The 16,183-nt window shown below is 44.5% G+C and overlaps 1 protein-coding gene across 1 annotated transcript; it reads right to left on the reverse strand.

The window, feature by feature from the left end:
* Window positions 1-279: 279 nt before the first annotated feature.
* Nim1k (NIM1 serine/threonine protein kinase) lies at window positions 280-11,926 on the reverse strand. Its single transcript, XM_051183103.1, has 3 exons — window positions 11,524-11,926; window positions 2,319-2,587; window positions 280-1,158 (listed from the first exon to the last, which is right to left on the reverse strand). Exons 1-3 carry the CDS (start codon window positions 11,813-11,815, stop codon window positions 409-411), a joined length of 1,311 nt encoding a protein of 436 aa, XP_051039060.1. The 5' UTR covers window positions 11,816-11,926; the 3' UTR covers window positions 280-408.
* Between the last annotated feature and the right edge of the window lie 4,257 nt (window positions 11,927-16,183).

Genomic DNA, 16,183 nt, shown 5'->3' on the forward strand with positions numbered 1-16,183 from the left:
TAGTCCTGTGGGGAGCCTGCACGGTATCTCCCACTATTTGTCACTTTTGTTTTAAAAACATAAAAATAGTTACTAGCAAGTGTGTATGTTGTGTATTAGAATTTCCTACATGCAAGAGAAGGGGCTGGCTTTGCTATTTCCTCAGCGCCTTAAACAGTGCCTGGCACACAGCAGTTAATACATATATTTCCCCATTAAATGAATGGTGAAGTATGACAGGAAGACAAAAATCCCAAGTCAAGCCAAAAATCTAGGCTAAGAGACTGTTGGGGTGGGAGGGGGGAGTGCTATGCATATGCCAAATTTAAATTTTATTTAAAAATTACAAAAATGTTTCCATCCAAGTTGTCTGTGACAAAAGTTAAAAGCAGAAACTTTGTGGTTAGTTACGAGCTGCCTGATAATGACTTATAAAATTGAACAGAATTTAGATGTGTGTCTTATGCCTCTATAGATGCGGGATCCTTTCTTTAGGTCCCTTTCTTTAGGTTCTGGGAGCGTCATTATTGGCACCCTTTCCAGAGCCTTTTTCTTTTGCACTCGATGTAAAATGATTCTGTAGACCCCCGTGATGGAGCTGCGAGCGTCTCTCCCTGGGTTGTTGCGAATATGCTCATCTGTAATCCCCAAATGTTCTAACGTGCTTTTGACCTCGTTCTCCTCCTCTTCAAGGCTGCTGGCTTCTGACAGATGTCTAGGATCCAGTTGGAAGGGTTCCAGAGGGGTGGGGTATGGCACTCCTCGCATCCACTCATTGTTCATGATGTAGCTGATCCCATACCTCTCTGCGGGTACGGGCTGAAGGACTCCTCGGATGAGCCGGTGGCAGGGCTCTGACACATGCTGGGGTATGCTGTAGGTACCCTCAAGGATGCTCTTCTTTAGTTTGGCCACGGTTTCTGCTCGAAATGGCATTGTACCAGTCACCATGAAGTACAAAAGGACACCCAAGGCCCAGATATCCACATAGACACCAACATAATGTTCATCTCGGAAAAGTTCGGGCGCGGCATAAGGCGGAGACCCACAGAAGGTGTTCAGCATTTCACCTTTCTTACTCACGGTGCTGAATCCAAAATCTCCCACCTTCACACACGTGCTACTGGTATAAAATACATTCTCTGCTTTCAGATCTCTGTGAATAATTTGGTTTTCATGCTGTGAAGAAAGCATGGGGGGTATGTGTCAATTTTAAGGTAAATGACAACTAGAAAATATATACAGTTTCTCTGCAACAGAGGAATGGGTGATGGTGGTGGCATAAATCATAGAAGTTCAATAGAAAGCAACTTAAATCACATTAGCAAACTCTACCATGACCTTCAATCCAGTGTCATGCCGTCACCCCCCACAAGTAGGCCAAAGGCTTGATGAAGACTGGAATTTGTGCCACATAGATTCTGGAATTCGTGCCAGAAAAAAAAAAAAAAAAGACCCAGATCTTATGCAACTGTACAATTCTGAAACACAATCAAATAACAAGCCTTCCTTCTTGAGATCTTACTTGATTCTTTTCTGTTTTCCCTTGACTGAAACCAAGAGCAGAAAGTCTTAGGGCCTGCTCCAACCTCCTGGCCATCCTCCTTTGGGTGGGCTTATATAATTTAGCAAAAAGGAGGTTTAATTTGTCAGATTTCTTGCAACAGGCTTCTTGTTATGTGTTGCGAGTACATGTCCTTTCCTGCCCTTACACTCTAAATTCAGGCAATAGGCTTGGGAACTTTGACCTATTTAGTTTTAAAGGCTTGGGTAAAGATTTAATGCCACTTGTCTCAGTGAGTCCTTGGGGTAATAATAACACAGGCTTTATAAGATGGAGCTGGTCCAATTTACATTCAATTCCATCAACGTGTAATATGAGCATCACTTCTTCATAATTAGTGATGCTGACACTTATAAGGCTGCTATCAGAACTATATACAACACTGTGGGCAATGCTCAGCATGGTCCTTTCACATAAACAAATTCAGTGACATCTATGACTGCAATTCAGCCTTTCTCTTTTCAGAGGCAAGACTGCAGGGGGACATGGCAGGACACAGGGCATCTGTGAACCCATATCTGTACTATCTGCTAGTCCCTGCTGCTCTCCTACTCGGTACCTGGCAGTTATGTGCACTAGTCAAGTTCCCTCTGTGTGCCCAGCAGAATGGCTGGCTCTGGGGAGCACACAGAAGAAATAGACTAGGAGGAGTTAGGCAGCTTTGAAAAGAAGGCCCAACTGTCTACTATTGCAAAGCCGACCTTCTCTGGTTTTTCTAACAAAGCAAAGCTCAAAGATCTCACGGCAGGCAAGAGTAGCAGGAGCTTCTGCTTACCATGTGTTTCACCGCCGACACTATCTGGGAGAAGATGAGCTTGCTTTCCGGTTCAGAGAGCTTCCCCTCAGTGCTAATTTTCCCGAAGAGCTCCCCGCCTCCAGCATACTCCATTACCAGGTGGAGCTTGGACAGGGTCTCCACGACTTCATAAAGGCGGATGATGTTGGGATGGTGTAGCTTTTCCATGCTGGAAATCTCTCTGGATAGCAGCCTTTGGGTTTTCTGGTCTAACTTGGTCTTGTCCAGAATCTTAATGGCCACTTTTTCTGGAAAGAAAAAAGAAAAGAGTTAAAGATTTTGTCTTGTTTTGTTTTTTTAATGAGAAAATATGTATTTAAAGCTGGCTGGGTTCTGGATGGTCTCCTTTATCCTATCAGACATAGAGGTTCCATGGTTCCCAAATCAACGGAAATGAAGAAATAATTCTCAAGTTCAGTATCAATATCTACACACAGGTTTGGATGCCAACTCCAGCCTCCCAAAGGAGTTCTGTCATCTGCACCTGGTTTTCCAAGTAAAGTTAAAGGTCCTTGATTCAGCCCAGAGAGCGCACCTAGATTAGAATGGGTTTCTGTCTTCAGTGTCAGAGTGTGGCTCCAGCTTGTCCTCCAACTTCCCCCTTGAAACAACAAACATTCATACACAGTACCATTATTTCTTTATCCAGGTCTTTTTATCACTCTATTCCTGTTCTTGACTCAGTTCATCCCTGGTGACTCTGCAAAGATAGCCTTATAATTAACCTATCCCCACAAATCTCCCGTGGAACCTGCTTAAGGTGATGGTGACACCCAGGCTCTGGGTATTCAGAGCATCCATGGCTCAGCTCACCAGCCTATACATACTGCCTTCTCTATTATTCTCACTCTCCATGCAATGGCTATGTTTTATCTTACTCTATCTGTGTCATACTCTATCCTATGCATGAAGAAATTGCCCATTTCTTGGTGCAATAGTTCTGGATAGCAGTTTAGTACAATGTGTTGAAATCTTAAAGATGATTACATACTTTAATCCAGCCATTTCACTTTTAGCAATTAATCTTAAAGAAATAACCTAATATGTGTACAAGGGTGCTTGTGTTACAATAAATAGCAAGTAACCAGCAAGAGATGGTCAAAGTGTAGTTCATCTTTGTTTATAACAATATGTCCCAAAATGATGTCAATCTGTACTTGCTGATGTGAAAAGATGTTAAATATGTAAGAGAAAGACAAATACTCATTAGTATAGAAAAAAATATAGTAAGACATTTTTATTAAAATGTTTAGAAAAGGTTTCTACTGGGGCTGGAGAGATGGCTCAGAGGTTATGAGCACTGGCTGTTCTTCCAATGGTCCTGAGCTCAATTCCCAGCCCCCACATGGTGGCTCACAGCCATCCGTAATGAGGACAGGTGCCTTCTTCTGGCTTGCAGGCAGAACACTGTATACATAATTAATACATAAATCTAAAAGAAGAAAAGCTCTCTACTTTTTAAAAAAAAAAAAAAAAAAAAAACAGGGTCTCGTGTATCCCTAGATGGCCTTGAACTCACTACATGATTGAAGATGACCTTGAAGTTTTTACCCCTTGCCTCCATCTCTCGCATGCTAAGATTACAGGTGTGTGGTGGTAACACCTGCTTTTTTTGTACGGCTAGGAAATAAAGCCGGGGGGGATCTTTGTGCGTACTGTGTGAACACTGTGCCAACCCTGGAAGACTTACCTTCTAATTGGAGAATCACTGATAATTTTTCTATACATTTTGTGTTGATCATTACTTGTGATTTTTCTATAATAAATATGGAGCACATGACAAACATGGCTACCACTGACAGCAAATGAATCTTGAGTTCCTAACACAACAGCATTCCGTTGTTCAAATCTGGCCAGACTATACAGCAAACGTTAGCAGAAAAGAAATTGTGACAGACTGGGTGTTAGACCTACTTGCACCACACCTGCTTCGAAGAACTCTAGCACAGTGTTATTGGCAAAACACAGATGGCTGCTTGCTCAGAGCAGGCATTATCACTAGCATGTCAAAGGCCAGTTCGGCTCTCTGAAATGGACAGAGGTAGTGATGGTGTCTGATGTGGGGATGCTTCTATTGGAAGCAGTACTGCACAGTGAGAAGACAAACCCTGAATAATTAAGTCCCAGTTTGGCTATTTCTACAGGCTATCAGCCCAGCTAACGGGCTTCCTCATCCATCCACTGGACATTCTGCTTCCTTGGTCATCTCTTTTCTGCCTTTCAGTGGCTAGCTGTTTTCCTGGACCAACATCTCATACAGTCTGTTGAGTGAGTTGTTACTGCAAGCGCTAAAATTCCACCCCCTGGACTCGAAGTCTCTGTAGAAGAGGTTTCTCCTGCTTTCTTCCCTCTCTGTATCTCAGGCTCCCGGAACAGGACTGATCTCAGCAGCCCCTTTCCTCCATGCACTGTGAATATTGTTGGAGGGGATCTTAATCTCCTTTTCCTAGAGGCCTCCTGCTGTTCCGAGCCAGGTCTAGAGTATGGTGAAACAAGTGCCTCTTGTTTGTTTGTTTGTTTGTTTGTTTGTTGGGTTGGTTGGTTGGTTTGGTTTGGTTTTTCAAGACAGGGTTTCTCTGTAGCTTTGGAGCCTGTCCTGGAACTGGATCTGTATCCCAGGCTGGCCTCGAACTCACAGAGATCCACCTACCTTCTCCCTGTCTCCCCTCCCCCCTCCCCAAGTGCTGGAATAAAAGGTGTACACCATCACTGCCCAGTCAAACACTGTTGTTATGATTCAGTGAAAGAGGGACTTGGAAAATAGCCCTTACTATACATGTATGACTAATATTAGGAAGGAATCCATTTTTTTTTAATGGCATGGCCCCTCTGAGTAAGAACACCAAATTATGGCTGAAGGTGAGGAAGAAGCCCAGGGGATGAGGCTAGAGAGGCCAAGGTGATCTCTTTATGATGGAGATGTGGACTAATGGATAGCGATCCCCAGGTTAGTCAGGAGTGCTAGCAGGGAGCCTGTTTTAGGGGAGACAGCCTTGGGAAACCCAGGGCTTTGTGGAGGGTGTCGTGATCTTGATTCCAGTTGTGGAAACAGTGGTCTGACTGCAGTGTGGAATGTGCAGGAGAGACGCTGAAGCATGGGAAGAACAGATGGTAACAAAGGAGGGGGTGAGTAGGGCTGCAGGGTCCTGAGATTGCTACCCAATTTCAATGGCCAGTGCTATTTTGACCACAGATCTGAAGCTGTTGGACTTTCTGCTTTTTAGTTTTCAAGTTTGTGTGAAGGCTTCAAATTTATTAAGTAACCATAATGAATACCTCCAAAATTTCTTCCTTGTTCACATCTTCTCTTCTCCTTTAAGAGGGGAGGTTACCTTCTTAAAACCAATGGGTTTTTTAAATTTTGTTTTGTTTTGTTAGCCACCCAGCCACTCAGCTATACAGCAATACACAGAGTAAGAGTAAGAGTTACATAAGTCAGGGAACAGGAAAAGCCCAGAGGCAAAAGGTAGAGGAAATTAATTTAACTTAAGAAAAGCTGGCTAGAATCAAGCAATCTAAGGCCAGACACTCATAACTAAGAATAAGCCTCCGTGCGTGATTTATTTGGGGACTTGGTAGTGGACCCCTCAAAAAGCTAAGAGAGCAAAAACAATACACAACAGGCTGGCCTCAAACTCACAGAGATCCGCCTGCCTCTGCCTCTGCCTCCCAAGCGCTGGGGTTAAAGGCGTGGGCCACCACCGCCCGGCTTGGTCCTTGTACTTGGTGCAGACACATTATCCACGCGCCATCACACAGCCTGGTCTTCAGTATTCTATACCATCTTTCAACTGCACCTGTTCTCCATCCCCTTCGCCACCCCCTTAGTTATAGGAGACATCATCATTCATTCCTCTAGGTCATTAGGCTACTCTTAGGACTCCCTACCTTCAGCTCACCTTGCTCACTGAAATCAGATCGAATTAGTTACTTGTTTACAGTCTTCCATGTCTTTTTGATACCTAATGACAAAATTCAGCCAAGCAAGAAGCATCTGTCTTTGTGGGCAAACTAATGATTACCTCAAAATGACCCATGTTTACTCCTGCCGCTCTGCAGGTCCCCTCTGCCCCAGCTCTGTTAACTACTTTTGAATTTCCAAGTGTCCCCTCTCTGGTTCTCACCTGTGGGCACTTTACACACTCTCTCTCTTCCTGGAGCTTTTCTTACTGTGGCCTGTGAGGTAAATCTCAGGACCCACTGCAAACCTTTCTAGTCGACAGACCCTTTCTGGATTCTGCTGGTGCCCAGTGAGCACACATACACACACACACACACACACACACACACACACACACTCATAGTGTTCCTTAATCTGTGACAACACGTGTTAGCTGTTTTCAGTCTCCTCTAAACAGCTATTAGTACCTACAAGACAAGAGGCCCGTCTTACTCATCTCTGTAAAGTCTAGAACAAAGCAAACATGCAGGAGGCATTTAGTATGTATTGTTTGTTTGGTGGTAACTGGGGAGATGGGTCAGTGGGCAACGCACTGGCTGTGCAAGCATGAGGACCTGAGTTTGTATCCCCTGCACAAACTGTAAAAGCTAGAGCTCTAGTGCCATGGGGAGCAGAGAGAGCTGGGAGCTCCGGCATCTCTGGTTAGCAAATCTAGCAAAAACAGTGACTCCAAGTCTATTAACAAATTAATAATATAAAAAATGGTGGACACATATGATCAGCAATAATTGGACTCAGTGAATTATGAAAGATGAGGACATGAAGTTAGGAAAGAGTTAGGGGGTCCAGGCTAGGAAGAACCAGAGGAGGAATCAGTGTGTGGAAATACATTGTATTCACATATGACATTTGCAAAGAATAATTTTAGAGACAAGGTTTCTTCTTCTTCTTCTTCTTCCTCCTCCTCCTTCTCCTCCTCCTTCTTCTTCTTTTTTTCTTTTGGTTTTTCAAGACAGGATTTCTCCGCTTTGGAGCCTGTCCTGGAACTAGCTCTGTAGACCAGGCTGGCCTCGAACTCACAGAGATCTACCTGCCTCTGCCTCCTGAGTGCTGGGATCAAAGGAGTGCACCACCACCACCTGGCTAATTTTTTAAAAATAATTTTAAGGTAAAAAGAGATAGGTGCATTATATTTGTGGATAAAATTGCCAAAGAATAAGTGTTTAATTTTTAAAAAAAAAAAAAAATTAGATAGAGCTAAAGGAAGAGATTCCAGTGTCAACCTCTAGTGTTAACACACACACGACACAAATGACTAAATAAAGAAAAATAAATGAGTAGACCAATGAATAAACAAATCGAAAGGGAAAAGCAAGGTGGAGGTCAAAGGGGCAGCAACCAAGAAGGCTCTGGGACCCACGGTTTCTTCTATGTTTGCTGGTGACAGCAGATGGGACATCAAACATTCAGAAGCTCAGTGCATCATTGCTTTTGAGATTTGTACAGACCACTGTCCACTTCCCTGCCGTCTTTTGCACATGCTGTCCCATTACCAAGGGTGACCCTGGACAGAGCTGGGCTCTGGTGGTTAAGCATAAGAAGAGCATACAAGCCTCACCAAGCACCATCCACTCAGTAGGCAATTGTCTGAAACTCAGGCAGGTGGGTATGACGTCAACTGTATAATATATCAAACAGGAAGCCATGCGATTCATGTACACACTGATCATTTTTCTTCTCACCTAACAGCCTGTCTACAAAATGGACGATGTCTTCTTCCTGGTGTTCTCTCAGCTTAGCTGGTTATCCTGTCCATGGTGGATACACTTACCAGCATGCTGCCTTCTTTATTTACCTTAGAGATTCTTCAGGCTTTGAGCTCTGCTCAAAGAGCAGCAGGCATGTGACCCTACAGACTGCAATGGCCTTTGTTCTGAAGTAGCCATCACAGCTCGCAGACACACATGCAAGCGAAAGGCTAATACACATAAATATAACAACAACAGCAATAATAATAAAATCTGAGGGGGGTGGAGGCAGGATTTCTCTGTGTAGCCCTGGCTGTCCTGGAACTCTCTTTGTAGACCAGGCTGCTTAAACTCAAAGATCTTCCTGTCTTTGCCCTCCCTCTCAAGGGCTGGGACTAAAGGCATGTGTCGCTACTCCTGGCTAAAAAAAAAAAAAAAAAAAATCTTTTAAAAAATTGAAATAAGGTGAGTTCGAGACCAGCCTGGTCTACAAGAGCTAGTTCCAGGACAGCCTCCAAAGCCATAGAGAAACCCTGTCTCAAAAAAACCAAAAGAAAAAAAAATTGAATTAAGAAAAGCCATGGTGTTCACAGCCATGGTTGCTGAGGTGTAGCTCAGGGGTAGGGTGCTCAGTTACAATGGGTTCGATTCTCAACACCACACATACACACATACCAACCACTCTGTCCATATGTGCTTTTGTATACATGAAATGTTAACCATGTTGGATCTGGTGGCACAGGCCTGTAATCCCATCTACTCAAGAGGCTAGGGCAAGAGAATAATGAGTTCATGGTATGTCTGAGCTACAGAATGAGTTCAGTTCTAGCCTTGGCAATTTAAGGACCCTGGCTCAAAGTAAAAGTAAAAGGAGGATACAGCGCATCAGTTAGCACATATGAGGACCCAGGCCCAATCTTCAGCACCAAAAAACAAAAGAAAGAAAAGAAGAAAGTGGGTGCAACCCAACCAGCCATCACTTTGTGTGTAAAATGTTACCCCAAGCTCCTTCTTGCTGTCCCGGTCAGTGACTGCCGTTGCCTTCTGTAATCACTGCAATGCAAACCCTGTACTGATCTCATGCTGTGACCCCCACCCAGGGGACGTTTTCTTCTGGACATCAGCCTTTTTGCTTGTTTTCCACCGCCCCCACACACTCATTCCTGTGTCTTGCGCTGTGTATACTAAAAGCACCATTCCTGGTTCACATAGCCAAGGAAGCCGGGTTCACTGCCCTCTGCCATCTTCTATCCCCACAGTTACCAACTACAAAAGCGAATTCTGTCAGCTTAACTGGCCACGGGGCACCCAGGCATTGGGTCAAACATGTATTCTGATCATCTGTAAGAGTGGACAATATGCATATTCGTATTGGTATGCGAATAAAAAAAAGTGGCCCATCAAAATGTGGCTGGGCTTAACCTAGTCTGAATTTAAAAAATGCCCTTTTAATTTAAAAATTATCTAATCCTGGGATGTTAAGATTTTTTTTTCTAGCTTCTAGAATCAACCATTCAACCAGTAAAAAACGTTGGCTCTTGGCCCAGGGGCTGCTGGCTTTCAGCTCTCCCCTGCTGGGCTCCAGCTCACCTACTGCAGATCTTGCAACTCCTCGGTCCTCATAATCATGTGACATGAGCCTTATAATAAACCCTACCCCCAGGTCCTTAGTAAAGCTGTTCTGGAGAACCCCGACCAGTATCCATCCTACGGATGCCTTTCTTCACCACAGGGAGAACTGGTTCCACTCAGTTGTCTTCTGGCCACGGTGCAACATCTCTAAGACTTAAACCCAAAACTTTGCTCAAGTATTTCTCAGATCCCGGATTGTGTTGTCCTTGTTGGCATATGCCTTCTTTCCCCTTATACTTAGGGGTGGTGACTACTGCCTCTCTTTATAACCCCCAGAGCCTAATGCAGTGCCTCTATTGTTGAGTAGGTGAATATTATCTCAAGTGAAACTGGACCTAGCGTTTAAAGACTATGAAAGCTTGACACAATACTACATTACTTGGATTTGAAGACAAATAATATCTAGATGATCTATTTGTAACAAACATCAGACGTTACTCCTTTAGCAGCCGTCTACAGTATATGCAAGATGTTTCTATTACCGACAGAGTATTACAACAACTCTCGTGCCAGATCTCACCCAAGAACAATCGAATAAAAAGCTCTGGGGGTGGTTTGTAGGCAGTCTTGTTTTTAACCTTCCCAAATAATTCTTGAAAATGGAGATTATGAAACTGGGAGAAGCACTTGAATTTACAGAGGTGACTAAGTAAGGCAGCTGACATGAAGCAATATGAACCTAGATACCCAGGGAGGCTTCAGAGCAGGTCGGAGATTTGGCTTCTAAGTATATGTAACCAACGTGCATGTGTGTTGTGTGTGTGCACACAGGCATGCACATGTGTGATGCTTTCTTTTTGGCTGTGCTGATAACCGAACTCAGGACCTGGCATATATATTAGACAATTCTATACCACTGTTCTGTGTCCCCAGCTCTGGAGTTTTTCAGCCGAGGTGAAACAGATTAGGGGGGCATGGGATTGGGGTTGGACTAAACAGAAAGCAGAAGACATCCCTGATAAAAGGGGGCGTGGTAACAGGGTAGGCCAAGGAGACAGCATCATGAAGGGTCTCTCGGGTGCTAGTATTCAGGTGTCTGTACTGGCCTGTCCTTGGGGTTCTGACAGGATACACCCTCAGCCGCAGCCATTAAGAGCACCACCTGTGAACATTCACTATGCTCCCTTTTAAAAGGGCCCTGCCCGCCTCCCATCCTTCTCACTTTCTTTCCCTGTGTCTGTCTGTCTGTCTGTCTGTCTGTCTGTCTGTCTCTCTCTCTCTCTTTCTCTCTCTCCCTCCCTCCCTCTTTTCTCTCTCCTGCTGCTCATGTCTCTGGAGGCTGCTCTCTCCCCTCCCCTCTCCCCCTTTTATGACCCCTTTCCCTAATTCAAAACAAAACAGAAAACCTCTGCTCGAGTCCTGTCACATGGCGTCTTTCTCCGGACAGCGTCAGGAGAGGGTAGAGCCCATGGGCTCCAGACGGTGGTTTCAACACACTGACGTCCAGTGTTCCTCTCCCCTGTGCCAATTGCCAGCTTTAGCTAAGTTGGGGTAACTCTGGGAAAGGGCCCAATTAGGGAGGATAGCAAAGGGGTGCTCTCTACACAGTCCTCCCTTAGGCTAAAGTGGTGAGCATTGTTCATCCTGAGTCACAGAGTGGCCAATAGCTGGAAAGTGTGAAGTATTACTGGGAACACGAACTAAAACCAAGGCTGATAAGACCCTGAGACCAAAAAAAAAAAAAAAAATACAAGAGTAGTTCGCCTGGTTAGAGGGGACCCTGGAACCCACTATCTAGAGACCCTGGTGGTCTGGGAGGTCTCCTACGGCATTCCAGACCACTGTTAGCGACACATCAATACAAACAAAGCTAAGAACACGGACTTAAGTCGCCTTCTAGCCCCACCCTCAACTAGATAGAGCCCAATACCTCACAGGTGATCCTCGGGAAGTCCGACCCTACCTTTGGTTAGGGAGTGAATGCCCAGCTTGACCTGGGAAAAGTTTCCGCTTCCGATCTCGCCTCGAATTCGATAGAAGCCTATGCGCTTCCCCAGCGTGATCTCCCTCACCACCTTCTCATCCTGGCACATGTCCTGAGTCAGTTTCTCGAAGGGCGTCAGTTGGCGCGGCTGGTCCTCCTCGCCCTCCTGGCCACACTCCGTCTGGCAGCTGCTTTCCACGCTGTCCCGCCGGTCCCACCTGTCACCGTGTGTGTTCACCAGGCCGCCTCCATTCACAAACACTGCAGTCATCGTCCATGCAGGCTCACGTCTCCATCTCAGCCCAGAGCCACTGTCAGGGCAGCTTGTAGGACAGGCAGGGGCCACAAGGGAAGCAGATGTGAGCTGAGGTCTCCGGGAGCTGGGTCCTGAGAGCGATGAGAGCTGAGCAAACCGTCCTGCGGATGGACACCCAGAGACTGGAGAGAGCCTGCACAGCCCAGCAGGCCCTTCCTGCCTTTCCTCACCTCGGGTTTCCAAGCTCCCGTACAGTTACCATAACCCCTCCCGAGGTGGAACCTGATGCTCCTGCTCCGTGGTAGGTGGTTGCGATGGGGGACAAAGGCCCCGGTTTATTTCCCTGTGTAACCAGTCAGTCTTGCACTCCAGACTGCAAAAGCCCCTTGGAGGCCCCCGAGTCCCTGCCGCGGGTTCTCATTGCTGACCTTCATTTTGTGTTTCTCTTGCTGTCAAATCGCAGGACCCTGGGGACTTGACAATCTGAACTCCAGAAAGGAAGAGTCTTGTAAGTCAGCCTTTGGTCACACAGGCAGCCAGAGGATTAAATCCGCACAATGCCACTTTAGCCGGCCTTTATTTAGATGAGCCCTCTTCTAAGCCCTGAGCTGTCCTGAAAATTTGGCAGGTGACACACAGCTCATCCTAAGGACAGAGAGTGAAATCATTAGCCCATTCTGATATACTGTACAGGAGGAGAACGTAAAACTGCCTCGTGAACATCTTTCTAAAAGCACTCTGAGTTTATGACTCATATTAATAGTAGATGCTAAATTGCATACTGTCTCACAAGAAGAAAAGTCAACATGGTATACTTGCTCTCGATGCACTTTTGGGGGTCCTTTGCAATCCTTGAGTCTCAAGCAAGGCAATTCTATTTCTTGAAGTTTAGGAAAATACATTTGCCATATTAGTTCAATTCAAAAACTAATTTAAAAAAATATGAGATAGAAATAATGACAGTTTATCAATTTCCAAACTGCCTTATGGTTTTATGAATGTGTTTTTATCTCCTTGATATTCCAGTAACTTTCTCCTTCATAAGTTGCTTTCATTCTTTCTGTTTCTCCAATAACAAAGACATGTTTTCTCTTATATTTTGGATGGGCTGCTGGTCTCTAGGCCCAGCCCTTTATGTGAGAGAGGCCAGTGGTGTGAATGCTGCCCTGTGGACCACATTTCAGGCTTTGCCTGCACGCTCTATTCTACTAGTTGTCCTAGGCTCACAGAGCCCTTTGAGAGGTACACAAAATAGCACCCAGCATCTCTCTGAATCCCCTTGGCATTTTGATACTTTTCTGAAATGTGAGTTCTCCATGAAGGTGGAAAGCACAGCCCACCCCTTCTTCCCCTCCCACAGCAAGGAATACTGGGCTCTGTATGTTGAAAGCATTCGCTAAATGTGTATTGAACTTGATTTTTTAACTTGAGCAGTTTTAACTAAAAATTGGACAAAAAAATCCACAAAACAACCAAACAATTAAACAAACCAAAAAAAAAAAAAAACAAAAAAAACAAAAAAAAAAAACCTAGCTAACAGATTGCCTTGGAAATGTAGTTTCTAGTCTGCTGAAGATATTATGTTATTGTTGTGTATAGGACTGCCTGTGTTCTTATTACAGGTTAAGTATGGAGTTGTTATAAGAAAGGGTAGGAGGTTCTTGCCCAATACCCCTCCTATTTCCGGATATGGGGACACAAAGGTGGAATAAAGTTACAGGGCTATAAGTGGCCACTTAGCAAAAACTAACAGCTTTAAAGTAAAGTGGTTCAGATGTTAAAATACAAAAGATAATTAAGGCAAAAGTCCCGGTACTGGTTAAGGAAATTTAAGACACTAGTTAGTGATGGTTCTGGGTTCAGGGTTCACAGCCTCCTCCTTTGAGACACTAACAAAATCCATGACTAGGAAAAGGCACACACACACACACACACACACACACACACACACACACACACACACACACTTTGCATCTGTTAGAGTTCACAAACACTCTGAAACCTATCTCTGGATACCTGGCTAAGCGACTGTGGTGACACTAGACACCGTCAGCTTTGCAATACGGAGCTCATGAGAGACAGAAGTGACGTCAACCATAATTCTGAAAGAAACTGTAGCTTAACCTACACAGGCGCTAGGCAGAGCTCCTGGTTCTGTGGCTCTTGCAGTACCTCTGCGCTCGCTCCAGTTGTCAACGGCCTATTTTACCACAGCTAAATAAATAAAGAAGGCGTGCTTTGTTCTTTCTGTGTCCCAGGGCTCTGCACAGTGCCTGTCACTCATCTGATAAGTTTGTTAAAGAAAAAGTGTACTAAAAACCAGGCTACCCAGTGTTAAGTTCTAGTATGGTTTGGTAGAGGTAAATATCTTTTCATTTATAAAGTAATGACACTAACCCAATATTTACTTTTAATTATCTCAGAACACTTGGTGTAGCATGTTTATCCCAAAGCCTGGGCTATGCTGTACCGGCTGTTAGGATTCTTGACCCCACCTTCCCAGTGTTGATGAAAACTTTAGCTGCAATTCTATCATCCGACTGGGAAGTGTTGTAGAACTCCTTCCTTGCAAATGCATCTCCTTGCCCTTGCTCCTTGTAAGAGGCCCACTCTTCCCAAGACCACAGGACTCCAGGCACTTGCTTTCCTCATCTCCCACACAATTGCTGGCCCAAGATTTGTCCTCTGCCTTCCTGGGCTCTCAGTGTGGGCTCTGTATCTTGAGCTCCACTTGGACCCTGGGACTGTAGTGTTTTAACCTCACTAACCTAAATGGCTTTTGGTGCCTTCTAGGAACAAGCCCACCTCACCCCTCACCCCCCCCCACCCCGACTTGCTCCACACAGGGGCAAGGTCAGATATGATTGCTGACAGAGGTCAAGATGGATAGTGGTTTATGAGTTATATACCTTCAAGTTTGATGTCTTGCAACATGGCCTTAAACCGATTCTCTTTTCTTAAAAGCCAAGAAGACAGTTAATCATCTATTTAAGTTAAAAAAAGCTTTTACAAATTTACAATTATTAGGTTTGTATTGAAGATGAGTTCACTCTTGTTGGTCATGCCAATAATCCAATTAGGGGAAAATGAACCCCTTCCTACTTCAAAATAAATCGCCACATAAATAAATATAAACAAAAGCATAAAACACCAGGGGAGGGGGGCTATCTCAATGGTTAGAAGGCTGAAGGTTATAGAACCAAAATCATGGTGACTGGGTGTGGGAGAGCAAGCTCCAAGCCTATACTTCTCCAAAGAAGGCTGGAATGCTTCTGCCTGCCCCTCCGCCCCAGGTCAGAAAGAACCCTGGGCACCAGGAAGTGTACCAGGTAAAACTTTCTTATGGAATTCTGTTTCCTTCACGTCCTGCACTTGTAGTTTCTGGAAAAGAGGAGACTGACCATCTAAACCTCCAGGAAGGGCATTCTTTTTGGCTAGACTAGCTCTGGAGGAAACCCCATCCCACCCACCCCCCCAAAAAAATCTCTACATTTGGAGACTGTGTATTGTAAAAGTTCTCTGACTGCCCACTCCCCAATTCTTGGGAGCCAGTGCACCGCCCCCCCCAAACACACATGAGAAAGAAAGAGAGACAGAGACACAGAGAGAAACAGAGAGACAGAGACAGGGACAGAGAAACAGAGAGACAGGAGAGACAAAGAAAAAGAGTTTCCTAACCAGTCTGTTTCTTTCCAATAGAGTGAATGGCCACAAAGGAGGGCTCCAAAATGAAATAAACCATACCCACTCCACCAAAGGCATTTAAAGGAAACAGTACAAGAAGGAGGCACAAAAATATCCATAAAAACAAAACACTAAAAATTAAAAGACCACTCAGACATGAGAGCTCATAAGAGTTAAATTATAGCCTTTAATCCCAGCACTTGGGAGGCAGAGGCAGGAGGATCTCTGTGAGTTCAAGACCAGCCTTATCTACAGAGAGTTATAGAACAGTCAGGGCTACACTGAAAAATCCTGTCTTGAAAATAATAATAATAACAATGATGACAAACATAATTCCTGTTGCACTTGAATTGCCAATAAATTGTGTACTTTTCTAAAACAGTTATAAATAAGGAGAAACTCCACACACTGACATATTCTACTAGAATGAAAATCTGAATAAAAGAATACACAGGAACAGTTAATCTGCACATCTTGTTTATGACCAGGAGGGAATGTATGTCCATTTTGCAAACTTTTATTCCCCACTGGAGACTTACACTGTCTCTGTCAGTAGAAACCCTGCTTAGAGTTTAAAGGGCTGTTACCAACAGTACATACCTTGACTGCTTTTTAGTAGTATCCCCAAACATCAAGTTCAGTCATATTGAAAATTTTAAAAGTAATGGAAGTTAAGCTATGCCTAGTTTCAGATGAAAT

This window comes from Phodopus roborovskii, unplaced genomic scaffold, assembly GCF_943737965.1.
Source record: "Phodopus roborovskii unplaced genomic scaffold, PHOROB, whole genome shotgun sequence".
Classification (NCBI taxonomy): Eukaryota; Metazoa; Chordata; class Mammalia; order Rodentia; family Cricetidae; genus Phodopus; species Phodopus roborovskii.

Bases quoted from the DNA above. Each gene is read 5' to 3' on its own strand.
- Nim1k (XM_051183103.1), bottom strand. From the start codon at position 11,815: ATGACTGCAGTGTTTGTGAATGGAGGCGGCCTGGTGAACACACACGGT. The intron at 2,588-11,523 runs GTAGGGTCGGAC...TTTTCTTTCCAG, and splicing joins CATTCACTCCCTAACCAAAG to AAAAAGTGGCCATTAAGATT. The intron at 1,159-2,318 runs GTAAGCAGAAGC...CTTTCTTCACAG, and splicing joins TGTCGGCGGTGAAACACATG to CATGAAAACCAAATTATTCA.